We start from the raw sequence: 26,118 nt of genomic DNA on the forward strand, positions 1-26,118 counted from the left end.
TAGGAGGGAAAAAAATCATCTCAGATTTTGCCCCCATAATGAGGGCACAGTATGAGGTTGAAAAACCTCTGCATAGTAAGCAGTATAGCATGGGAGCACTAGGGTGGGGAGGGGCGGGGATGGAAGGAAGCCAGCTTAGGCGAGTGGGTCCGGGTTACTGTGTGCTGACTCAACTCCTCCCTCAGCTAACAGTTCCTGATAAGAGGTGGAATGTTCATCACAGCTTGGTCTAGGGATATCAGTTCACACAGGTCAGAAGATGGGACAGCGGGGGCATAGAGCTGTTTACAAAACATCCAGGAGAAGAATGAGATAACTGGCAATCCGAGGCTGTCAGGGAGCCAAATTTCAGATTCTACAATTGTTTTGGTACAGGCTGTCACTGATTAATTTGTTGACAGCCTTTAGTTTTTCTGGCACCTCTCAATGGCGAAAAATCCAATCATCCAAATTTTCTTGGTTTGTTCCTTCAACGTGCAGAAATAGATACATCTCCAAGATCTAATCCCTTCCGATTCAACTCCAGATATACTGAGTCTGAGTTTGAGTTTGTACTGCTCTGCATTCCCATCACAGGCAGCCTTACCAAGGTCCAAACGGCTGCCCAGACTTCCGAAATTTTACGATAAGCCAGGTATCCTCAAGACCAATCAGGAGAAATCCTAGTATCAATAAGCCAAATATACAGTGGCTTGCAAAAGTATTCATAGCCCTTGAACTTTTCCATATTTTGTCACATTACAACCACAAACATAAATATATTTCACTGGAATTTAATGTGAAAGACCAACACAAAGTGGTATAAAATTGTGAAGTGGAAAGAAAATTATACATGATTCAAAACATTTTTTACAAATAAAAAACTGAAAAGTGCGGTGTTTTATTTGTAATAAAAAAAACGCACTCTTCAGTTCATTGATATTAGAATTTAGATTGGAATAACATTTGTATTCCATGTAATAATATTATTTTTTATTATATGAATATAGCACAGGGTTCAGTTAGCTTTACACAAAAATAGAAAGAAATAGAAAGTTGATTCAGTACTTCAACTTCTACCATAGTAATTTTTAACACAAGTATTTGTATTTCTACTTGAGTAAAGTATGTCTGTACTTTTCCCACCTCTGCTAATTAGTTGTGTTAGTATGCTAAAAATACCACAACATTAGCATGTAGCCTCACAGATATGCTTTGTTGTTTTGTTTCATCGTCTTCTTCTGCAGATGGCGTATGCAAAGACATCTTAACCGTAGCTGGACCAGAGGTGGAAGCTGAACTGAAAGCAGGTGAGAAAAAAGGAGCAGCTACTTATCTTCTCATATTGCTTATCTACTTGTCACTTATGTCTCCTGTGTCACTTTCTGTGCAGCAAAAGTGAACCGAGGAGAAATTCACGTGACCCAGTCTGGAAACTTCCCCTGTAAAGCCATTTTTCATGTGTCTGGAAAAAGGGATGAAACTCTCATTGAACAGCTTGTGTGTGATATCATTTACTATTGTGAATGGTATCAATACAGCTCTGTGGCAATTCCTGCCATCTGTGCTGGTAAGTAGAATATTTAGACATTCTAAATATTTGTTGTGAAACACAGACACACCTCTAAAGGCAAATTGTGTTTTTGCAGGAGCTGGAAGGTTGGACCCTGTTGTTGTGGCAGGTGCCATTCTTCGAGGGATCAAAGCTTGCAGATCATCCATAAATACCCTCACTGACATCCGCCTCATCCTGATGAAGATCAATGTCTTCTTGGCTTTTAAAGAGGAAGCGATGCAGATGTTTTCCCCCGCTGTAATCAACAGAGGTGACAGAAATATTCACAGGCTGCCATCTTGTGTGAAGCTGAATATTCTGATTAAAGATTATTTTACTGAAAATTTATACTGATTTGTTCCAGTACTCCCAGTACTTCCAGTTCAAGTACAGCAACAACAGCCTCCTCCTTCTATGAGTACATGCCTCAGCAGTCTCCATATCAGTTTTACAAGTCAGCAATCTGTCTTCACGTTCCTGGGTCTTTGCAAAAAAGAGGTTGATGATGCCATGGAAAAGCTGAAACATCAATATCAGACACAGTGCTCCAGCAACACCTTCTCAAAGGAGGAAGTGGAACATCTCACCCATGATGACATGATGGATCTGAAGGAGCTGGTGGAGACTGAGGGTCTGTTCATGAAAACAGATCAGTCTGGATCACTAACAGTGAGCGGGCTAAAAGATGGGGTCACCTGGGTGATACAAAAAATGAGTCAGTGTCAGTTTGGAGTGTGTCTGGAGTGGTGGCCTAGGGGAGAAGAAGAGGGTTCGTCACTGAGAGGACCCTGGTTCAAATCCTCGGGCTGGCATCACTGTGGGTCCCTGATCAAGCCCACCCCCCAGGTTGCTCCCCGGGCGCCCTTTGGCTGCCCCCTGCTCCATGCTGTGCTGTGTGTACTACATACTCCATGTGTGTGATGGGTTAAATGCAGAGAATGAATTTCACTGCATGTAAATGTATGTGACAAATAAAGCTCTTTCTTCTTCTTCTTCTTCTTCTTCTTGGGACCCTCAAAAGAGAGGTGAGAGTCAGGGAGGAGGATGATTTGTACCACAGAGTTGTTTGGTGCATCCTGGCTCATAATGGTAACTGGGAAAGGCTTCCCAAAACAGCCAATCACAAACTGGAAATTAAAGAATTAACAAACGGAATAATAGATGGAGGTTAATCTACAGACGATGGAGGCAACACGACCACTGAGCAGACAGACGACAAAGCTGAAAAGACTTGAGAATCTGCCAGGTGAGAAGATAGTTCACAGTGATGTTACAAAATGAACCTCATTGATACTGGAGTTTGAGAATAATGCAAATCCAAAAGAAACAAATCTTAATTTCTTAAAATTACACTAACATACTACTTGTGCTGCCACAAGGTTAATGTCCCCGGTTTCACTCATGTCCGTTCATTCGAAGAGGAAAAACTTCCACAGTACTCCGATGTAGAAAGAAAATTAAAGTTTTATTCCACAGTTTCATATCTTTTTACAAGAGCATCCAGGCCTAAGTTTTCCTCCACAATAAACAAAACTACGGTAGAAAAACTGTGTGGCTCTGTCCTATGCTGCAGCGCTTTGCCCTGCACTCCCCTCTCTCCCCCTCCAGCGCTGTGCCTAATTTGCATAAAACCATGAAGTGGCAAGCTCAAACTACCCACTAACCCAGCTTTTACTGAAAACCTGTTCACAACAAGACCCCAATATGTAAACATGAATGTAATAAAATAATTTTAACCCTAACTTTACTTATTAAATTACTATTTAAAGAAAATAAGTTTACAGCAAAATAAATACTTTATATATTAACGAACTTAACTTGGCTCCCACACTACTTATAGTAAAGAAAGTTGCAAAAGTCATTAGGAGAGATTGAAGTAACTGTAAACAGTTCATTTTTCAGCAGGGTCTCTTGATGAATTATTGAATTATTTTATTATTGTAAATTTAGTATGTTTGGAAACAGGTCTCTCTTGCAAATGAGACACTGAGTCTCAATGGGACTACCTGTATAAATAAAGGTTAAATAAAAAAAAAAAATGAAAATCAGGATTGTCTGATTATGTTGATTTCAGATTTCATTGCAAAAGAGGACTCATTACAAGATTTGTTTTGATTTCATTCATACACCAAAATCAATTTTGTAGCTGCTTCACTAAAAATTAGTTGTAAATTGCATAATAAAAGTCAACATAGGCTCCTTCTATGTCTTCTTCTATGTATGCTATATACCTTGCTGCCTTATCTGACCTAATCAATTATAACAAATATGCTGTCTGTTTCAGACTTTCCCTTTATGCTGGGACAATATGGCTGCTACTGAGACTATGAAGGTGGTTACACTGGATCCTTCCTCTGCAGAATACCACACAGTGAAGGAGGACTTCAAACGAACTGTCAGCAAGACTGTGATGAAGGTGGGTGGCTTTCCCTGCACAAGGAAACCCTTCAGTTTCTACTTATACTATCTGGGTACATACTACTTATTCCTTACTTTATTCTCCTACATATAAGAGTTGAAAGAGATTTTACTGGTCCTCTTAATGAAGCATTAGCCCACGGTGCCCAGCCGGGCACAGCCCAAACAGGAGACATGGGCCCGCTCTCATGTAGGGGTCGGGTGCAATGTGTGTTTGGAAGTGGCCAAAGTTGGAGGCCCTGCTGGTCCAGTTCCCGGTTATCGAGACTGGCTATTGGGACATGGAATGTCACCTCTCTGGTGGGGAAAGAGCCTGAGCTAATGCAAGAGATTGACAGATACTGGCTAGATATGGTCGTGCTCACCTCAACACATGGCCTCTGGAACCAGTCTCCTGGAGAGGGGCTGGACTCTGTTGGTGCCCTCAGTGAGAGGCATTGAAGTGGGGTGGGTATTCTTGTATCCCCTCATCTTCCTGCCTGTATGTCGGTGTTTTCACGGGTGTACAAGAGGGTTGCTTCCCTGCGCCTTTGGACCGGGAACGGGTCCTGACTGTTGTTTGGGCTTATGTGCCAAAGGATTCACCATTCTTGGAGTGGCTGGGTGAGGTGTTTGAGGGTCTTCCATCCAGTGACTCCACCGTCCTGCTGGGAGACTTCAATGCTCATGTGGACAATGACAGTGAGACCTGGAGGGGTGTGATTGGGAGGAATGACCTGCCTGATCTGAACCCAACTCGGGTGTTAGCCCAAGCCAAAACTTGGGTATGGGAGGAGTTTGGTGAAGCCATGAAAAAAGACTTTTGGATGGCTTTGAAGCAATTCTGGCAAACTGTCAGGGGACTCAGGGGGGAAAAGTGGTGCTCTACTCACACGGTCTATAGTACAGGTTGGGCGCTGCTGACTTCAGCTGAGGCTATACTCAAGTGGTTGAAGGAATGCTTTGAGGACATCCTCAATCCCACTGACACGTCTTCTGTAGTGGAAGCAGAGTCTGGGGATGAGGGGGATGACTTGCCCATCACTGGGGGTGAGGTCACTGAGGTGGTTAACCCTTTAACAGTGGCGATCACCACTGATGCCCCTGTTTCTTGCCCTTACTCGCCGTAATAAGCTGGTCAACACTGAGCGTATCGCCGCTGAGACTTCAAATCAAACAAACTTTGAATTCCCATAATTACGTGACCGTTTGTCCTAATGGAAAAATTCAAACTGTTTCTAAAAGCTGAGAAATTGTGCTTCACAACCATTATTATCATTCTTATTACAATTGTTACTGGAAGGCATTTTTGAAGTATGTTCTCTCACCAGTGACAAGTTCGGGTGGATGAGTTTTGCCCTGAGTTCCTGAAGCCTCTGAATGTTGTAGGGCTGTCTTGTTTGACACACCTCTGCAACATTGCGGGGAGATCTGGGGTAGTACCACTGAATTTGCAGAATGGGGTGATGGTCCCCATCTTTAAGAAGAGAGACCGGAGGGTGTGCTCCAACTATCCAGGGATCACACTCCTCAACCTCCCCTGTAAGGTCTATGCCAGGGTGCTGGAAAGGAGGTTCCGTCCGTTAGTTGAACCTCAGATTCAAGAGGAACAATCTGGTTTTCATTCCGGTCACGGAACGCTGGACCAGCTTCGTCCTCTCGAGGATATTTGAATGTTCATGGGAGTTTTCCCATATGGGAGATCTGCGCTTCTCTGTTTAGGCTGCTGCCCCTATGCCCCCTGGATAAGCAGAAGATGATGAATGGATGGATGGATGGATGGATGGATGGCAAGTTCACCCTGAGAACATGTGATGTGACAGATGTCAAAGTGGGTCAGTGATGGTCTGGCAAGGCATATCCATGGAGGGACGTACAGACCTCTACAGGTTAGGCAGTGGGTACTCCTGGTGCCCAACAATACCTGGCTTCATCTGGCGAGAGTATGCAGACAGTTCCTGGAGAATGAGTGAATTGATACCAGTGACTGTCGCCCACACTAGTCTGAGCTAAATCACATAGAACACCTCTGGAACATTATGTTTCAGTCCATCCGACACTGCCAGGTTGCACCTTAGAGTGTCCAGGAGCTCAGTGATGCCCTGGTCCAGATGTATGAGGAGATTCTCATACATCTGGTCTCCTGCTTCTATGCATCCATCAGGCATGCATAGAAGCAGGAGAGGGCCATACAAACTACCGAGTATCATTTTGAGTTGCTGCAATGACATGCTGGCAAAATGGACAACCCAGTTGCATATTTCTTTCATTTGGATTTTTGCGGTGTCTTTGAATTCAGCCCACTGTATATATTGATAATTTCCGTCCAACATTGTGGCTCATTTAATTCCTGACACATTAGCCACATAAGCAGATATCCAGCATGATTTATTTCCTCCATTGAGATCTGATGCGTTTTCTAAGTGTTCCTTTAATGTTTTTGAGCATTGTAATTAAATTATTAAAATAATGAGTTTACACATGCTATTAAATGCACCAAAAAATTATATTAAGAATAAATGTTGCCAATGATTAAATGTTATGCCTAAAAAAAAAGTCAGAATAACTAAATATTTCTGTTATAACTATTATAATTATTTAAATTTATATATAAAATTGAAATGTAAAAATATACAAAAAACAAATTAAGAGAAATCAATTGTCACATTCTATAAACAAATTGATTGCCACATTAAAAGAACATGATATTTTTAAATTCAGAAATGCTCAAAACTCCAAAATTTACCTGCAATGTGTCACCTTTCAAAAGTTTTTCAGGTATGTAGTATCAAAGTAATTAGTTAACAAGCATTGATAGAGAAACATCTCATACCTGAAACATAGGGTTTCACACTATAAACACATTAACCTTGCCCTCAGGTGTGATTAACATCCAGCACTAGTTTGTTTGGCAGCTCACTGATTTTTTGGCCTTGGTGTCTCTTGTCAGATTGAGCGTTTGCAGAACATTCACCTGCGGCGCGCCTACGAAGCACAGAAGAAAAGCATTTCTGATAAGAACACACAGGAGGGCGGAGCAGGGGAAAAACTTCTGTACCACGGGACAACCCAGGAAAACTGCAACTCCATCATGAACACTGGATTCAACAGGAGATTTGCTGGGCAAAATGGTAATAATCTTTTAATATAGTAAACAACGACTGAACAAAATAGATAATTTTTCTGTTGCTTAAAAACAAATCACTGGTGTTGAGCTTGTCTTAGAAATTATTACCTCCTACACACCCCATACCCTCCAAGCTTTTACATAGGCATTTAAACCTTTATGATCTTATGATGATGATCTCAGCCATCAGAGTTGTAAAGAGATCATGTCTCTATTGGTTCTCAATTATAGAAAGAGGGATTGATGGTGGGTCATTTGCAGATGGCTTCCAGTATTTTACAGTCTTAAGTATAGTTACATTTGGCCTTCTTTTATGGATACAAAAGAGGACTTTTAGGATGCTAAAAAAAACAAATATTAATAGAAACGTTCCTTTCACTGTTTAGTGAGTTGTAACAGTCTTATTATTTCTATGACCCTGATTCTCATTAATCGAAAGGATGATGTTCTTTATGGCTTTCAGTGATGTTATGGCAGGCTGTTTTAACATAAAATCTGTGGGGTGTATGTCCTGATATATGAAACCTGTAAAATATGCAAAAGCACCTTAAGACGACTGTTTGTCATGATTTGGTGCTATATAAATAACCGTTGTGACTCGCTGGTGAGGATTCATACGCTGGTCAAAGAGATAAAGTCTTAACAGAGTTTATTCCAAAGCTGTGCTAAAAAACAAAACGCAAAGCTGCAGAGAGTCAAAGGCCGCTTGAGGCTGCATCTCAAACACACATTAAAACACCAACTCCAAAAGGGAGTTTTCCAGTGCAAAAGCCTGCACTGGAAGAATTAATCCAAGAGCATTCAGATAGTAAATCCAAACTAGAGCCAGCCTGGATACCGGCTGGAAAAACAAATTTTCCATCACAGGTACGTGGCCGATGCAATGATCTGGTGTTGACTGAGAGTTTCCACCAGTTTAAAACTCGACTCGATCAGAGTACCTGAAAAGTAGGTGAGTGGTGAGAGATCAGCCACAGGTGAGCTCCTGTGGGTGGAGTCCCCAAAACACGCCCGCCCCTGCTTCAGGCAAGACTCCATACGATACACCCACAGACAAAAATACAGGCAGAAAAAGAAGACATAATAGAAAATATAACTAAAAGGGCAGGGCAGTCAGAGCCCCCAGGGGACCACAACAATAACATTAAATTGAATTAAAACCATAGACGTGACCAAGGGTGTGCTTTCTTTTTATGATCAATTCATGACGTGGTACAAAAACACTTTGTATTAATAATTTTTTATAATCATGTAATTGACAGTGGAAATCACTACAGTGCAGCTATTAGTACCTATTGTTAATTTCCCTTTTCTTTTCCTTTTTTCTCACACTCAGCAACTGTATATGGTATTGGGACATATTTTGCTGTAAATGCCGGCTACTCAGCCAACCCCACCTACTCCAGACCAGCTGCTGACGGTTCCCAGTTAATGTTCGTCACCCGAGTCCTCACAGGCATCTACACTGAGGGCCAAAGCAACATGAAGGTGCCTCCACCTCGGAACAGCCTGCAGCCTCACGACCGCTATGACAGCGTTGTGGACAAAAGGGACAACCCCAACATGTACGTTGTGTTTCACGACAACCAAGCTTATCCTGACTACCCAATCACATTCAAGTGAGAGTGAGGAGAAAGTGATGAATTTCCACTGTGGAAAAATTTTGGATTCTGGAAAATCCAGAAAGAATAAGATTGAAGTTATATTTATTACTACAGTGACTGGCAATGTGTGGAAAAAACTAAGAACTAGGTAAAAGATTACATTAAAGATTAAGAAAATTTTGCCCACAAAACTAACTTTTTTTGTTGAGTATCTATATGGTCATTAATCTCAGAAGGAGATGTGATACTGATGCACTTTTTATACTGCCAGCAATCATGTTTAATGTAATAAGTTTATTTTTTTCAGTGTAGAATTATGTCTGATTTTTAGCTTATGGTGAAAGCTATAAAATGATGCCATTACAGCATTAATAAAATTATGAGATTACTGGTGTGTCACTGAATTTTACAATAGCTGCTTCCAATGAAATATGAAGCAATTTGACGTGTGCGAATGGATGGGCTGCGTCTCAGTGTAGCAGCACAGCTTTGGTCCCAGTACGACATCTACTGGTTGAGTGCTGATTTGTGATTTTCATTTGTGATTTTCATTTTTTCAGATTTATTTTATTTCTATGGTTTAAGAGCACATGGAGCATAAAATCCAGTGTCCTTACCATAATTTGCTGTCAGAATAATTACTGGGAAAATGTATTTAAATATCATTTCAATTTATATTTTGACAGCTTGTGTCTTGTGGAGTACCTGCATAGCAGCACAGCCGGGGAAAGCCCCTGAGAGTCCAACATGGAGCTTTTCTGTTGTTGGGCGTGCCTGAATAAACATGAGGAGGTGTACTTTGAAAGTAAGTGAAAGTGAAAGGAGCACTCACAGAGTGACACAAACAGGTGTCAATCGGGTCAGTCAGAATTGTAGATAAAATGGATGAATACCCGCACCCACTGTTTTTTGAAGCCAGTGATTTCACAGACAAAGAGAAGGAGAAAGTGAGGAGATACTTTCAGAAAAGACGAGACTCCGGCGGCGGCGACTGCGGAAAACTTGAAAAAGTTGGAGGACGCGTCTATAAAATATGTTTCAAGGAAAAAGAAGGTAGGGGGTGACACTGCGTTAAAGTCAGTTACTTGTAAAATACGTTTTCACGCTTGTGTTTAAATGTAGGCTGCTTCAGTGACTGTGGATATGGCTGTTTACAGATCAAGAAAGAGTTTTGCAGAGGAAGTTTCACACTATCACTCTTCCTAGTGGAGAACTGTGTCTGACTGTGAGCCGGACTAGTTCACCGCAGACCTCTGACCAGCCATCGACATCCCGATCACCGGTACGGTTTCAGTGTCAGTGAAATGTGGAAAGCTGAGAACAGTATTGATAACAACAGATGATGTGCAAATGATTTAAATATGTTACAAATACCCCCAAAACAACATTTTAAATGGTAAAACTCTGAATTTTTAACTCTCAAAAACAGATAATCATTAACCCCTTAACTGGCAGCAAATAAAATCACCTGAAACAACTACATAACACCCTCTGGTTATTATTGGCTCTGAACAACCCATTTCATAGCCTATTAATCGGCTGCGTCTGGTCCGCGGGCCGAATGAAGTGCATTTATATGGCAGGCTAGACCCGCCCATTTTGACTGACACCTCATTCGGCCAATCATGTTAAGAAATGGGTTTCCCAGAGCCAATAATACTCAGAGGGCGTCACGTAGCTTTGTCAGGTGATTTGGTGCAGCCAGTTACATGATTGGCCGAATGACGTGTCAATAAAAATGGGAGGGTCTAGCCTGCCATATAAAAGGGACTACAAACGGCCCGTCACCGGGCCCTTGCCAGTTAAGGGGCTAAAATTGATTCAATAGACAAATTTAGAAACACTGCGTGTTTACCACAGTGTGTATTACCTTTTCTCTTTACAACACTTGGAAAATGAGGACATCAGCTTACAAGGTTCCCATGAAAACTTACATATAGACCTAACGGTAATCCAACCACACACACACACACATTGGACTTTGTCTTGTCATATTTGTCAAAGTTTAATGGTTGGGTTAGACGAACAACGAGTTGCATTTTACTGTGTAGCTGCTCCCGGGTCTGTCTTTAGCCATAGTACACTTCATCATTCTAGATGTAGATCTGTGGGGCTGTTCAGTACATGCTCAGGAACCAGCTGGAAATTTGGGACTGACAGAAGAGAGGCAAAAACAAAACACATTTATCTTGCGAATTCAAACTTCCTAAATGATGATGATAAGCACTTGAAAAATGAGAAGCAGCTGAATTAGCAACTGAGTTGAAATGATTGCCAGTATTGATATGACCCCAATGAGTGTGATTTGTGGTTGTAATAGGGTTTTACATTGCTTAAATAAGGAAGGCCTTTCCTGAAAAATACATCATCTGGACAATTTGCAGATACAAAACCTTTATATATTATTTTGCATTGATGTCTTTGTAACATCCCTGCAACACTTTTTTTTTTTTTGTAATTGGATTCTAAGTGTTGTAACAGATTGGTAGTATTACCTTCGGTCACTGCAACAATGTTTCCCATAGTTTTCCTCCTTTTGTTTGATGTTGTCTTTACTAAAGCCACAAGTTTGTCCAAACAGCAGACAAAGTACTTCTATTTGGTATGAAGTGCTTGAGTTGCACAGTCTGCTTGGTATTTGACTTTATTTCCATGATGCTTCTATGTTGTAGACTGGATTGTGGGGTGGTGGTGGTAGTGGTACATAATGGGGGAAGAATTAACTGGAAAAATGGGGAAAAAATTAAAACAAAATAACTGGCATGGGCAAGATTATGTCAATAACAGTTTTTGAATGTTGGTTTTGATTAATTGTTGATGAACTTCCCACTCCTATAAGCTACAGTACAACAGTTTGCAATTGGTATCTTATAGCATAAACTCATGGATTTGCTTTTCATCTTCTTTTAGAGCATTACAACTCCAAACACAAAAATTCTTGAGAAGACTTTCAGGATAGATGTTTTCCTCTTGTATTACCTGAGAGACAACTGCAAAGCATACACATTTTTGGAAAAGCAGCTGTCTGCAATCGGCTGCACAGTGGAGTTAAATTTTGATGAAGAAGAAGCTTTGGTTAGAGAGGAGGTTGACAAGAGGCCAGGAGGAGGTTTTAGTGGGGCTGCAAAGAAATGGGAGCAGCAGGTGGATCAGGTCTTCATCCAGCTCACTGAGAGCTATGTCTGCTATCATGTGCTCGAGCCAAAACAGATCAAAATGGTACTGCAGGACCCCTCCTTTAAGACAGATGATATCAAAGTTTACACAGAGAGTGGCTATGCTGTGGTTGTGGGAGAGGCTGTTGCCATGAAGGAGAAGATTGCAGTTCTTGAAAAGAGTCTACCCACCACAAAGGAATTACCAATTGCAGAGAAGCAGTTTAAACTAGTAGAAGAAGAGTTCAATCGAGAAATGGGTGCTTATCATCCAGAGGTTAAAATCAACAGAGGTAGTGCCATAATCACTTTGGAAGGCCCTGAGAAAGAGGTCCAGTCAGGAGCTGCAAAACTTGATGAATTGATTAAGAACATAAAGGAGAAGAGAGTACAGTTCCCCACGGCTTTGCTAACATTCATCACAACCAGCGCTGCCATCTCCAAATACCAAACTCGCTTCCAGCAGAGCCTCAGAAACCCTGTTTACCTTGAGGTGGGTTCAGATCTGGTTCTGTCCAGTTTGTCCTCTGATGCTCTGAATGAGGCTGAAGCAGCAGTGATGAGAGACTTTAAAGTGGAGACTGTACAGCTGCAGGGTGTTGTAGATTTTGGCAAGGTGAAAGAAATCCTGATGAAAGCCAAGAACGAGGAAAACAGGAGAGAGTTCAGAGTGGATGTCAGCTTCATCCCTGGAGCCAGAGGAACTGCTGGGACCAAAGTACAATTGGTGGGCTACAGTGAAAATGTCATCAAGCTCAATGAGGTTCTTCATGACTTCCAGATGAATCAAGTGGAAACTCAAGAAACCATCAATCTGCCCAATCCTGAAATGGTCACTTGTTTTGATAAAATCTTAGACCTGATCGGCATGAAACAGACCAAGGTGACCTTAAAAGCGTCACGTTTTCCAAATCCTTGTGTGTTTGTGTCTGGTCCTCGATGTCATGTTCAGGAGGCCAAGGAGGCCCTAACATCAACTCTTACTAGTATGACTGTAGACACTTTGACTCTAGATGGACCAGGGGCTCAGCAATACTTCCAGGCAGATGGTAAAGTGAGCAAAGAGCTGGTAGAGAGCTCCTGTCGCGTCATTATTCAAGAAAAGCAAGCTGTGATGTCCTCAAATGTGTATAATAGACCACGAAGCACCAGCAGGCTCAGCAACACACCTCGTTCTCTGATCTACAGTAGCATGTACAGCACTGTTGGAGGCTCTGCGGTCAACAAAACAAACCTGAAGATCAAGCTCAGCAGTTTGGAAAATGAACAGGTTTGATCATTTCTATTCTCTTCCATTTCCCATAATCCCAAAACAAAACAGCAACATTCATGTTATTCAATATTATTTCCACAGGTGGATGTTTTGGTGGTCCCCATGCTCAACAAGCAGCTGAATTCTACAAATATTGGCAAGTGTCTGTTGAGTAAAGCTGGCTACACTTTAAAGTCAAAGTTTGATTCAGTCATAGCGAATTGTGCCCTCACCCCTGGTGATGTTCAGCTGGTTGATGCACCTCCATCTCTGGGCTGCTCCAAGATTTCCTTCATTGAGTGCTTGCCTTGGGATGGAGTGAGAGGACAGAGTGTGCAGGTAAAATTAAATACATTCAACTGGAAACATTTCTGGTGAAGGAAAAGATTTGATTTGTGGTTTATCTACCTTTAGAAAGCCAATGAAGTCTGCTTCATAGATTTGTATAGTTGAAAGGTTGGAATAACTTGACAGTTTCTTGATATCCAAATGTGCAAAAGTAATAGCACAGACAAAAAAGATCAAGCGAAAGCAGTGAAGCACAAACTGCAAATGAAGATTTATACAACCAATCTGCCTTTTTGTTGAGCCTCAAGGTTTAGATTCTGATGTGTGCTCCATTAGTTGCAGTGAGCAATTCAAGAGTTATTTTTGAAAACATAGTTTAAAAATATGTCATTTTTGATTTGCAGGCTCTTGGTAATGGGTTGAAGAAGTGTTTGGAGCTCTGTGTGCAGTGGAGTTTGAGTTCAGTTGCCTTTCCAATTATTGGACCAGGAATTGTTTTAAAATACCCGCTGAGAGAAGCCATTCAAGTGCTGACTGATGTCATTCACCAGTTTGGATTATCTGCATCCACTGGGTCTCTTACAAACATCCACATCATCATTAAACCTGGCTATCCTGATTCTGAAGAGGTCAATGTCACTTGATATACATCCTGCATCTGATCTGTAGCATGCATTGATTATTTATCGTGTTATGTTGGTGTTTTTAATTACAGTGCTACCACGATATCTACAAACAGCTCAGCCTAAATATGAACCAGGGAGGCCAAGGTAAACTAGCACTACTCAGACTGCATTTATTATGTGATATTTACACATAGTGAGGAGTTACAAAGCATTTGGCCAGTGCCATATTTTACTATCTTCATTATTACTCTCAGTCATCAATTTAAATATCAGACAAATATCTAAAGTGTGGTGTTCTTCCTCTTAGCAATCTTCAGGTCTCTCACCAGTGACCTAGATGACATCGTCATGACAGTACAAAGTGGGGTTAAGCTCCATGTGGTGTTTGGTGACATCACTAATGAGACTACAGATGTTGTTGTGAACACAACCAACTTCCAAACTTTTGATGTTGGTAGGTGAACCTGTGGATGCATGCAAACGCAGGAAGTCCTAGTGAGCAGGAAGCTCCTGTGGTTACTGTAAAGCTATTTTTAGCCATGATGGTGGCTCTTTTGGATGGAATAGGCAAACAGCATGTTCATGAATATCTGAACAGAAAGAGCGATTCCTGTGTGAATGCTAATTTTTGAAGATCCAAGCTTTCCAGCAGGTCATTTAGATAAATACTTATGATCATAGATGGTCATGGTCCTACAAGTTAAGTAATTATTCATCAGTTACTTATATTTTCAGTTGATGGCATCATAAGTTAATATTTTAAAATTAACTGTGGCTGTGAAACTTACTACCAACTTGTCTTTTAGATCTAGTATCTAGCATGGTGGTAAATTTACATTTTGTGCAAGTGTACACCAGGCAAATTCAGCAAGAACAGGCGTGGTGGATGACAAAATGCAAAACAGGTGATGAAACGCAGTCAGGAATCAGATTATCAAACTGTAATGAAGATAAGTTATTATATATTATTAATCTGGCAGGAAACAGAGGTGAACCGGTATACTGCCTGTCATTTCAACTGGCCATGAGGAATTTATGATCACCAGCCAATAAAAGTTCTCGTAAAAGTTCACAAGTTTATTTACAATACTGTATTTGTTGGCTTGAAACAAAGGAGTTTCCAGGTTTAGGTTCCCAGAACAGGTCGGCCCACAGCAACTCCACTCTCTTCCTCACAGTACTCAGTCTCAAGAGTGCGTCAGGGGTTGATGTGCAGAGGGAAGAAACAGGTAACTGCAAACTCCTTCTCACAAAGAGTTGTGCTATGAAGCAAAAGAGCAGACTTTACTAATGTGGTTAGTTCAACAACCAGGCGACGACTGAAGGTCAATCTTCTGTTGTGACCTGCCGGAGCGTTGGCGCTCCCGCCTGCCAACTGCTTTTAAATGCTGGCAAAATTGCAACCACATACAATAGAGCAATAAGTATTTTGTGGGTGAGTGGTGCAGCATACTTGGCAAATGCCTCATTCTTCATAATATGAAGCAAACCCCATAAAGGACTGTAGCTCTGTGCAAGTAATTGGTTGTGCCCACTCTGCCACTGCACTAATCTTACATGGGTCAGTAGCCACTCCAAAAGCTGATGTCATGTGTCCCAAATATCAGACCTCAGGCTGAAAAAAGTGGCATTTCTTTAATCTCAGCTTCAGGTTGTGCACTTTGAGATGGGACACCACCAAATCAAGACGATCAAGGTGCTGTTCAGAGGATGAAGAAACAACAATATCATCCAAAATCACTAACAAAGGCTGAAAACTCTGATCCCTCAAAATCTGTTCCATCAACCTCTGACAGGTACTAGGAGCATTACACAGCCCAAACAGCATCCAATTGAACTCAAAGAGAGTACAGAAAGTGGTATTTGCTTTGTCCTATTTTTAAAAAACAAGCAAAAAAAAAAACCAACCACAATTGGAGAAGAATAAGGACTACTTACTGCTTGGACGCACAACACCCATGCAGGATAAAAATGTTAGTCTGCTGTACTGTGGTGAATTTACAGTAAAGCTCTGTGGTGGACTGGTGCACAGCAGCCATGGTGTTCATGGTCAGAGTTACAGGTTACATCAAGTCTAGTAGAGAATTTAAGTGGATGATGCTTAGATTCATTTACCGGGTTCCACCTTTATACCAACCTGTATACTGTCAGTATAAAGACAGTATAAACTGTATCCTGTCAGGGCGTGTTTTTTTATTTGTGAAGGAAGACACCTGAAACACTTTAATTAAAAAATTAAGACATTTAATATATTAAAGAATCAGAAGATATCACACATGTACACGTGGGCTCTTGGTTCAGGTAGACACAGGTATAACATTTGTATTCCCATGTAATAATATAATTTTTTATTATATGAATATAGCACAGGGTTCAGTTAGCTTTACACAAAAATAGAAAGCAATAGAAGGTTGATTCAGTACTTTTACCAGAGTATTTTGTAACACAAATATTTCTACTTCTACTTAAGTAAAATGTGTCTGTACTTTTCCCACCTCTGCTAATTAGTGGTGCTAGTATGCTAAAATTACCAGCAAGATTAGCATGTAGCCTCACAGATATGCTTTGTTGTTTTGTTTCATCGTCTTCTTCTCCAGATGGCGTATGCAAAGACATCTTAACCGTAGCTGGACCAGAGGTGGAAGCTGAACTGAAAGCAGGTGAGAAAAAAGGAGCAGCTACTTATCTTCTCATATTGCTTATCTACTTGTCACTCATGTCTCCTGTGTCACTTTCTGTGCAGCAAAAGTGAACCGAGGAGAAGTTCACGTGACCCAGTCTGGAAACTTCCCCTGTAAAGCCATTTTTCATGTGTCTGGAAAAAGGGATGAAACTCTCATTGAACAGCTTGTGTGTGATATCATTTACTATTGTGAATGGTATCAATACAGCTCTGTGGCAATTCCTGCCATCTGTGCTGGTAAGTAGAATATTTAGACATTCTAAATATTTGTTGTGAAACACAGACACACCTCTAAAGGCAAATTGTGTTTTTGCAGGAGCTGGAAGGTTGGACCCTGTCATTGTGGCAGGTGCCATTCTTCGAGGGATCAAAGCTTGCAGATCATCCATAAATACCCTCACTGACATCCGCCTCATCCTGATGAAGATCAATGTCTTCTTGGCTTTTAAAGAGGAAGCGATGCAGATGTTTTCCCCCGCTGTAATCAACAGAGGTGACAGAAATATTCACAGGCTGCCATCTTGTGTGAAGCTGAATATTCTGATTAAAGATTATTTTACTGAATTTTTTTATTGATTTGTTCTAGTACTCCCAGTACTTCCAGTTCAAGTACAGCAACAACAGCCTCCTCCTTCTATGAGTACATGCCTCAGCAGTCTCCATATCAGTTTTACAAGTCAGCAATCTGTCTTCACGTTCCTGGGTCTTTGCAAAAAAGAGGTTGATGATGCCATGGAAAAGCTGAAACATCAATATCAGACACAGTGCTCCAGTAACACCTTCTCAAAGGAGGAAGTGGAACATCTCACCCATGATGACATGATGGATCTGAAGGAGCTGGTGGAGACTGAGGGTCTGTTCATGAAAACAGATCAGTCTGGATCACTAACAGTGAGCGGGCTAAAAGATGGGGTCACCCGGGTGATACAAAAAATGAGTCAGTGTCAGTTTGGGACCCTCAAAAGAGAGGTGAGAGTCAGGGAGGAGGATGATTTGTACAACAGAGTTGTTTGGTGCATCCTGGCTCATAATGGTAACTGGGAAAGGCTTCCCAAAACAGCCAATCACAAACTGGAAATTAAAGAATTAACAGAAGGAATAACAGACGCACAGGGAATCACATGGGAGGTTAATCTACAGATGATGGCAGCAACACGACCGCTGAGCAGACAGACAACGAAGCTGAAACGACTTGAGAATCTGCCAGGTGAGAAGATAGTTCACAGTGATGTTACAAAATGAACCTCATACTGAAAAGAGGGAGGGGATACTGAAGTTGATACTGGAGTTGGAAGTTTGAGAATAATGCAAATCCAAGAGAAACAAATCTTAATATCTTAAAAGAAATAATTATACTAACAAACTACTTATAGCAAAGAAGGATGCAAAAGTCATTACGGAGATGATAGTAATCATAAACATTTTTAAACAGGAAATATCAAAATCTCACCTCAGGGTCCCTTAGCTACTAATAAAAATTGGGAGGTGAGATGACCTGATCATGTTGATTTCAAATTGCATCACAAAGGACTGTATTGGTTTCAGAAGGGCTTTTGTTTAGTTTTATTCACGCACTTTCTGTGTCTTCTCGTGTGATCGCTGTAAACCTCACTGTCTTACCTGACCTAATAAAATATAACAAATATGCTGTCTGTTTCAGACTTTACGTTCCCTCTGTACTGGGACAACATGGCTGCTGCTGAGACTATGAAGGTGGTTACAATGGAGCCTTCCTCTGCAGAGTACCGGACAGTGAAGGAGGCCTTCAAACGAACTGCCAGCAAAACTGTGATGAAGGTGGGTGGCTTTCCCTGCTCAAGAGAATCTTTCACTTTCTATTTATACTACCTGTATATTATTACATGCATACTACTTCACCACTACTTTATTCTTCTATAGTCAACACAACAGATTTGAATGTTTGTTGGTTTATCTTGATGCTGTAAATATAACAGGAGACAGGAGGATAACTATGTTGAGGTGCCGTTTACATGAGACCTTTTTCATTTTGAAACGGCGTCATTTCGATGCCTTTCGGCCTTGCGTTTACACGAGAACTGTGTCGGTTTGATGCATTTCGCCCTTCTGTGGAGAGTGGAGCGTTTCAGAAACGCACCGGCTTGCATTCTCGTGTAAACACTTGAAACCGGGGTGATTTGAAAACGCTCGACTCGCACATGCGCACTATGGTTGCGACAGCCACAGTTTTTCGCGCACGTGCAAATTGATAAACAGTACTCGCGGATTCATGGGTGCTTCTTATGCTTTTCTTGTGTTTTTACCATTTTGTAATTCAGCGTTGTGTGCACCAGCGATCCAACCTCATTGTCAGTCCACACAAAACCTCTCACATTGGCCGTTTTGTAAGTAATGAACAATTTGCCGCACTACCTACCTGTGTCACTCCACGCATGCGCGTCTTGCATAAACAAACTTTGCAAAGAGAAAACCAACGCCAACTTGTGGCCTGGCATGGGAACTAGATTAAGATTAAGATAGTGTTTATTTGTCACATGCACAGTTATACACAGTACAATGCACAGTGAAATGTATTTTGTACCTGCAACCATATATACACACACATATAAATAAGAAGAATAAAAATTAAAAAAAAAGTAATTCACACTATACACTATACTCTATATACTATACACTATACACACTTTTATAAATTATAATATTTACATTGTGCAATAATGGTCCAGTTAGGGCTCAGAGTTGAGCAGACGGATGGCTTGTGGGTAAAAACTCTTCTTCAACCTTTCAGTCTTAGCCCTCAGGCAGCGGTAACGCCGGCCTGATGGGAGCAGGGAGAAGAGAGAGTGTCCGGGGTGGCTGGGCTGTTTTAGGATCTTCATGGCCCTCAGCCTGCACTGCTTGGTGTAAATGTCCTGCAGGTTGGGGAGGGTGGTTCTGATGGTCCGTTCAGCTGAACGAACCACCCTTTTTAGGGCCATGAAGTCCTGCTTGGTGCAGTTTCCCATCCAGGTGGTGATGCTCCCACGCATGATGCTCTCGATGGTGCAGGTGTAAAAGTTCCTGAGCACCTTGAGTGGGAGCTTGAAGTCTCTCAGCCGCCTGAGGAGGTAGAGACGCTGTCTGGCCTTCTTCACAGTGATGTTTATGTGATGAGTCCAGGACAGGTCCTGTGAGATGGTCACTCCCAGGTATTTGAAAGTGCCCACTCTTTCCACCTCAGCACCACTGATGACAAGTGGATGGTAGTCCCTCTGCTGCTTCCTGCTGAAGTCCACGATCAGTTCCTTCGTTTTGCTGACGTTGAGCAGGAGGTGGTTCTCCTGGCACCAGTTCTCCAGGCGGGAGACCTCTCTCCTGTAGGCTGTCTCCTCATTGTGAGAGATTAGTCCCACAACAGCAGTGTCGTCAGCAAACTTGATGATGACGTTGGACTCTGATGTGGCCTCGCAGTCATGGGTGTACAGTGAGTACAGCAGAGGGCTGAGCACACAGCCTTGGGGGGATCCAGTGTTGAGGGTGAGGGAGGATGAGGTGAACTACATCGTTTTCATCGTTTCCATCGTTTCACGTCATCGTGTAAACGCGAATCGTTTCTGGAACGCCATCGTGTAAACGAAAGGCTGAAAGTTTTACATAATGCATGATCACATTCAAGTTAGCTAATTAAGGTATTCAGATAATAAACTTACATAGCTCATTAAATGCACCAAAAATTATATTAAGATGAAATGTCATTAATTAAATAGTATGCTAACATAAGGTGGAACAAATAGATATTTTTGTTTGCAAAGATTAAAATCCTGTAACCTGTCAGTGTCATGCATGCTCTCCTTATGTGTCCATGCATAATAAATTAATTAATTTTAAAAAGAAATACCGTCCGTCCAGGACATGCATCCAGTAAGGGGCCCCAGTCTAGACCCTGCGTCCAACCCAAGCCTACCTTGGAATATGAGCGAGAGCGATTTAACTGAAGCCATACTGGCTCAGATGTCGCCTGGATCAACAAGGTCTCTGTCAAGTGATGAGGAGCCAGGAAATACTGACAATAAGTGGGCCACTGGAACTAGAAGGATATGGCATAAATGGACAGTTGATGAGAATTGGGAAATGTTGGAATGCTACTACACATGCACTGCCTGGCCAAAATAAAAAGTCGCCACGTGGATTTAACTAAGCAAATCGGTGCAAGCCTCCTATTGGATAATTACTGCATGGGCAATTATCTTTCAGCTGGCAACAAGTTATTTAACCCCAACTGGTGGATTGAGTTGCTTCTCATTTCTTAAACAACCATGTCAAAAGACACATTGTGTGGTCGTGAAAAAGTCGTGTCAGTCAGAAGGGTCAAATCATTGGCATGCATCAAGCAGAGAAAACATCTAAGGAAATTGCAGAAACTACTAAAATTGGGTTAAGAACTGTCCAACATATTATTAAAAACTGGAAGGATAGTGGGGACCCATCGTCTTCGAGGAAGAAATGTGGCCGGAAAAAAATCCTGAATGATCGTGATCCGTGATCACTTAAACGTTTGGTGAAATCAAATTGAAGAAAAACAACAGTAGCACTCAGGGCTATGTTTAATAGTGAAAGTAAGAGCATTTCCACATGCACAATGTGAAGGGAACTCAAGGGATTGGGACTGAACATCTGTGTAGCCTTAAGTAAACAACTAATCAGTGAGGCTAACCGGAAAAAAAGGCTTCAATTTGCGAGGGAGCATAAAGATTGGACTCTGGAGCAATGGAAGAAGGTCATGTGGTCTGATGAGTCCAGATTTACCCTGTTCCAGAGTGATGGGCGCATCAGGGTAAGAAGAGAGGCAGGTGAGGTGATGCACCCATCATGGCTAGTGCCTACTGTACAAGTCTGTGGGGGCAGTGCTATGATCTGGCGTTGCTGCAGTTTGTCAGGTCAGCCAGCTATCAAGAGCAGCAGAAAGGTGTGACGAAGAAAGGGGTGCCTTCAAAGTACAACAAGCTGTCAATACCTGAGGCCTTAGAAACTGCCAAGCAAAGACTTATAGCTTTGACTAACCACTTGAACAGGTATACCAGAGAGAATAAACCAGATGTTCGCCACTGAACCATACTTTCAGTGGCAGGGGAACAATATAAGAACAGCCCAATATCATCCAGTAACCATCACAGTGGCAGACATTCAGGAAAGAATCTCACATATGAAGAGCTGGACAGCACCAAACCCTGACATGATTCACACCTACAGGCTATGTACTCCATGAACACAAATAACCCAGCTGCTAAAGACTAAGACGCACGCGGAATGGCTGACTGAAGGCCAGACTGTCCTGACCCCCAGGATCCTCAGACCAGTCCCATCCAACTACTGGCCAATAACCTGCCTCAGCACAGTATGGCTCAGAAAGATATTGGCAGCAATACCAGAGGAGCAAAACATCATCTACAGGGGTTGGACAATGAAACTGAAACACCTAGTTTTAGACCCGAACATCCCTTTCAGACAGCTTCCTCTTGCGTCCACAGTTAATCCTGTTGGATGTGGTTCGTCCTTCTTGGTGGTATGCTGACATTACCCTGGATAACATGGCTCTTGATACATCACAAAGACTTGCTGTCTTGGTCACAGATGCGCCAGCAAGACATGCACCAACAATTTGTCCTCTTTTGGACTCTGGTATGTCACCCATAATGTTGTGTGCATTGCAATATTTTGAGCAAAACTGTGCTCTTACCCTGCTAATTGAACCTTCACACTCTGCTCTTACTAGTGCAATGTGCAATTAATGAAGACTGGGCACCAGGCTGGTCCAATTTAGCCATGAAACCTCCCACACTAAAATGACAGGTGTTTCAGTTTCATTGTCCAACCCCTGTACTTGTAGATAGAGCAGTCACTCATGACTGTAAGACCAGACTGATCAACATGTGCACCACCTGGATTAATTACAAGAAAACCTATGACTTGGGGCCTCACACAGGACCCTCAGAGCCTTCATCAGAAACTCAATGAGGATATGGAAAATAATACTAGGCTGCTAGGAAAGATTCAACTGCCAAGTTGCCTGCTGAGTACATTTCAGAGCCTGCTAGCATCTTGCACCCTGCTGCAAGATTCTAGCAGACAGAGGATACATGGAATGCCATAACTAAGTGGCTGGCATAGTATACAGGAATATCTGTACCACGTATGACCTGGAAGTCCCAAGGTCAAAATGGGATACACCCCCACAGGTGATTGCGAATGAATGACCTAAGATCCTGTGGGACTTCCAGATACAGACAGACAAACTGGTGATGGCTAACCAACTGGAGATAGTAGTGGTGGAGAAGGAGAGGAAGAAACCATAGTTATAGACGTTGCAATGCCAAGTGATGGGAACATCAAGGAGAAGGAGCGTGAGAAGCTCGAAAAATACCAAGGGCTGAGAGAATATAACATTTGTCCCTGTGGTAATTGGAACACTTGGGGCAATGACTGCCAAACTGGGAGAGTGGCTCCAGCAGATTCTAGGAATGACATGCGAGATCTCTGTCCAGAAGAGCGCAGTTGAATGGATGGATGGATGGATGGATGGATGATTTGGAGAGTTTTAGTACACCATATCTTTGAGGTCCACTGAATTGATATGAACATAATTTGCTCAGAAATTATACAAAAGGAAAATGCTCAATGCAGCTCTATAACTTAGCTGTGAATCATAATTTTTTTAAAGTGTTCTGGTTTGCAGTATCAAAGTAATTAATTGATCATTGCCGATACATACACACAGAAACTTCTCATACCTGAGACACATGCTTCAATCAATGGTCCACACCATAAATATATAAACCTTGCCCTTAGGTGTAATTAATATCCAGCACTACTTTGTTTGGCAGCTCACTGATTCTTTGACCTTGGTCTCTCTTGTCAGATTGAGCGTTTGCAGAACATTCACCTGCGGCGCGCCTATGAAGCACAGAAGAAACACATTTCTGATAAAAATGCACAGGAGGGCGGAGCAGGGGAAAAATTTCTGTATCATGGAACAACCCAGGAAAACTGCAACTCCATCATGAACACTGGATTCAACAGGCGCTTTGCTGGGCAAAATGGTAATAATCTTTTAATACAGTAAACAACGACTGAACAAAATAGATAATTTTTTAGTTGGTTTAAAAACAAATCACTGGTGTTGAGCTTTTCTAAGAAATTATTATATGCACCCCATATCCTCCAATCTTTTACTTAGGCATTAAAACCTTTACAGCTCTGATGGCTGAGATCATCAGAGTTGTAAAGAGATCATGTCTCTATTGGTTCTCTATTATGGGAAGAGGGATTGATGGTGGGTCATTTGCTGATTGCTTCCAGTATTTTACAGTCTTGAGTATAGTTACATTTAGCCTTCCTTTATGGATACAACAGAAGACTTTTAGGACACTAAAAATATTAATAGAAACTTTATTTTTAGTGTTTGGTGAATTGCAGCAACCTCAATATTTTTATGGCCCCGATGCTCATTAACTGAAAGAATGATGTTCTTGATGACTTCTTTCTGTGATGTAGCTCTTTCATTCCTGAATCATTGTCTCCTCCCTCTTTTCAGCATGTCTGCATTTATCTCTTAAGGTTTTGTGTCAGTGCCAGTAATTGTTCTAACCATAACATGTTCTACCCAGAGCCCACACTGGACTCTTAACAATTGCAAATTATTTTTTTGTAATACTAAACAAGTAGAGTTACTGTCATAGAACAAACAAAAAAAGTTTTAACTATCAGGGCACAGTAAAAACATTCTGGTCCTTAACAGATCTTAAAATTAGGTAAATATAAACTCAGATGAACTGCAAAACATGACACATTACACTGTGTCATTACTTCACAAAACAAAACCAAAATGCAGCGTGTGTGAAAAGGTTCACCCTTACTGTTTTCATAGGAATTAAGCGAGTAAGTAGCAGCCAGGTGCTGCTAATCATTGCACTTGAATAACTGATCATCAGCAAGTGCCTCTATTAGAATTAGGAAAAAATTGAACAAGTATGGCTTGTTTGGTAGAACATCGCATCAGGCCTTAGGTTTGAATAGACAAGACCAAAGTGGAGATGTTTGCCTGCAAGCACCATGTTTTGTGAAAACCAAATATAGCATGTCAGCACAAACACTTCATACTAATGGTGGTGGAGGGGTGATGATGTAGGTTTGTTTTGTAGCCACAGGATCTCGGCATCTTGCAGTCATTGATTCGACTATAAACTCCTCTGTATACCAAAGTATTCTAGAGTCAAATGTGAGGCCATCTGTCTGACAGCTAAAGCGTGGCTGAAATTGGGTCATGCAACAGGACAATGATCCCAAACACAGCAGCAAAGTTGCTGCAATGAACCAAAGTCCAGACCTCAACCTGAGTGGAATGCTTTGGAGGAACCTCAAGAGAGCTGTGCATAAATGAATGCCTGCAAATCTCAATGAACTGAGGCAACATTGTATAGAAAAGTGGGCCAAAATTCCTCCACAATGATGCGGGGCACTGAAAAATTTACATACAAAATGATTTCTTCAAATTATTTCTGCTAAACGTGGTTCTACAAGCTGCTGAATGATGGGGTTTAGTTAGTTTTTCACACACTTCTTCTGCATATTGGTTTAGTTTCTGTTAAATAAACAATGACATGGTGTAATATTTCATGTGCTGCTGTTCATCTTTGGTTGAATTTACTTAAGTTTAAGAACTAGTGAGGGCTAGATTTTTTTTTATGTCCTGATACGTGAAACTTGACAGATGATGTACTTTCTTTCTATTATGACTGTATTTGACTTAGCCTGACCAATCTTTTTACTTCATGAAGTTGTAGATATGAAAAGCAGTTTGTATGATGGTGGACATCACTATAGTGCAGTTATTAGTACCTATTTTTACCTAATTTCCTTTTGTCTTCTTACACTCAGCAACCTCATATGGTATTGGGACTTACTTTGCTGTTAAGGCCAGCTACTCAGCCAACCCCACCTACTCCAGGCCAGCTGCTGACGGTTCTCAGTTAATGTTTGTCGCCCGAGTCGTCACAGGCATCTACACTCAGGGCCAAAGTGATATGAAGGTGCCTCCACCTCGGAACAGCCTGCAGCCTCACGACCGCTATGACAGCGTTGTGAACAGAATGGACAACCCCAAAATGTACATTGTGTTTCACGACAGCCAAGCTTATCCTGACTACCTCATCACATTCCAATGAGAGCAAAGAGAAAGTGATGAATTTCCACTGTGGAAAAATATTGGATTCTGGAAAATCCAGAATGAATAAGATTAAAGTTATATTAATAACTACAGTAACTGGCAATATGTGGAGAAAAACTGTTAATTTACAACCTGGAAAATAATAAATTCAGAAGGGTCTGAGAGCTATATCACAATTTACATTAAAGATTAAGAAAATTTTGCACACAAAAGAAACTTTTCTTGTTGGTACCTATATGGTAGTTAATCTCAGGAGAAGATGTGATACTGA

General features: G+C 41.5%; 1 protein-coding gene and 1 pseudogene across 1 annotated transcript; both read left to right on the plus strand.

The window, feature by feature from the left end:
• LOC115797067 (protein mono-ADP-ribosyltransferase PARP14-like) overlaps window positions 1-8,681 on the plus strand; it is a 46,185-nt pseudogene extending 37,504 nt beyond the window's left edge.
• Window positions 8,682-9,543: 862 nt separating this feature from the next.
• LOC115797068 (protein mono-ADP-ribosyltransferase PARP14-like) lies at window positions 9,544-25,845 on the plus strand. The gene is made up of 14 exons (XM_030753546.1): window positions 9,544-9,715; window positions 9,820-9,944; window positions 11,573-13,087; window positions 13,172-13,408; window positions 13,762-13,986; window positions 14,073-14,127; window positions 14,291-14,437; window positions 16,581-16,643; window positions 16,727-16,903; window positions 16,983-17,159; window positions 17,253-17,873; window positions 18,327-18,463; window positions 23,541-23,721; window positions 25,559-25,845. The coding sequence occupies exons 1-14, from the start codon at window positions 9,544-9,546 to the stop codon at window positions 25,843-25,845; spliced, it is 4,119 nt and encodes a 1,372-aa protein (XP_030609406.1).
• Window positions 25,846-26,118: the final 273 nt, after the last annotated feature.

Source organism: Archocentrus centrarchus, chromosome 18 (genome assembly GCF_007364275.1).
Source record: "Archocentrus centrarchus isolate MPI-CPG fArcCen1 chromosome 18, fArcCen1, whole genome shotgun sequence".
NCBI classification, from domain to species: Eukaryota; Metazoa; Chordata; class Actinopteri; order Cichliformes; family Cichlidae; genus Archocentrus; species Archocentrus centrarchus.

Excerpts from the sequence above, each read along its gene's own strand:
- LOC115797068 (XM_030753546.1), top strand. The coding sequence starts at position 9,544 with ATGGATGAATACCCGCACCCACTGTTTTTTGAAGCCAGTGATTTCACA. Across the intron at positions 14,128-14,290 it reads TATGAACCAGGGAGGCCAAG|CAATCTTCAGGTCTCTCACC; the intron begins GTAAACTAGCAC and ends TCTTCCTCTTAG. Across the intron at positions 16,644-16,726 it reads GGAAGCTGAACTGAAAGCAG|CAAAAGTGAACCGAGGAGAA; the intron begins GTGAGAAAAAAG and ends CTTTCTGTGCAG.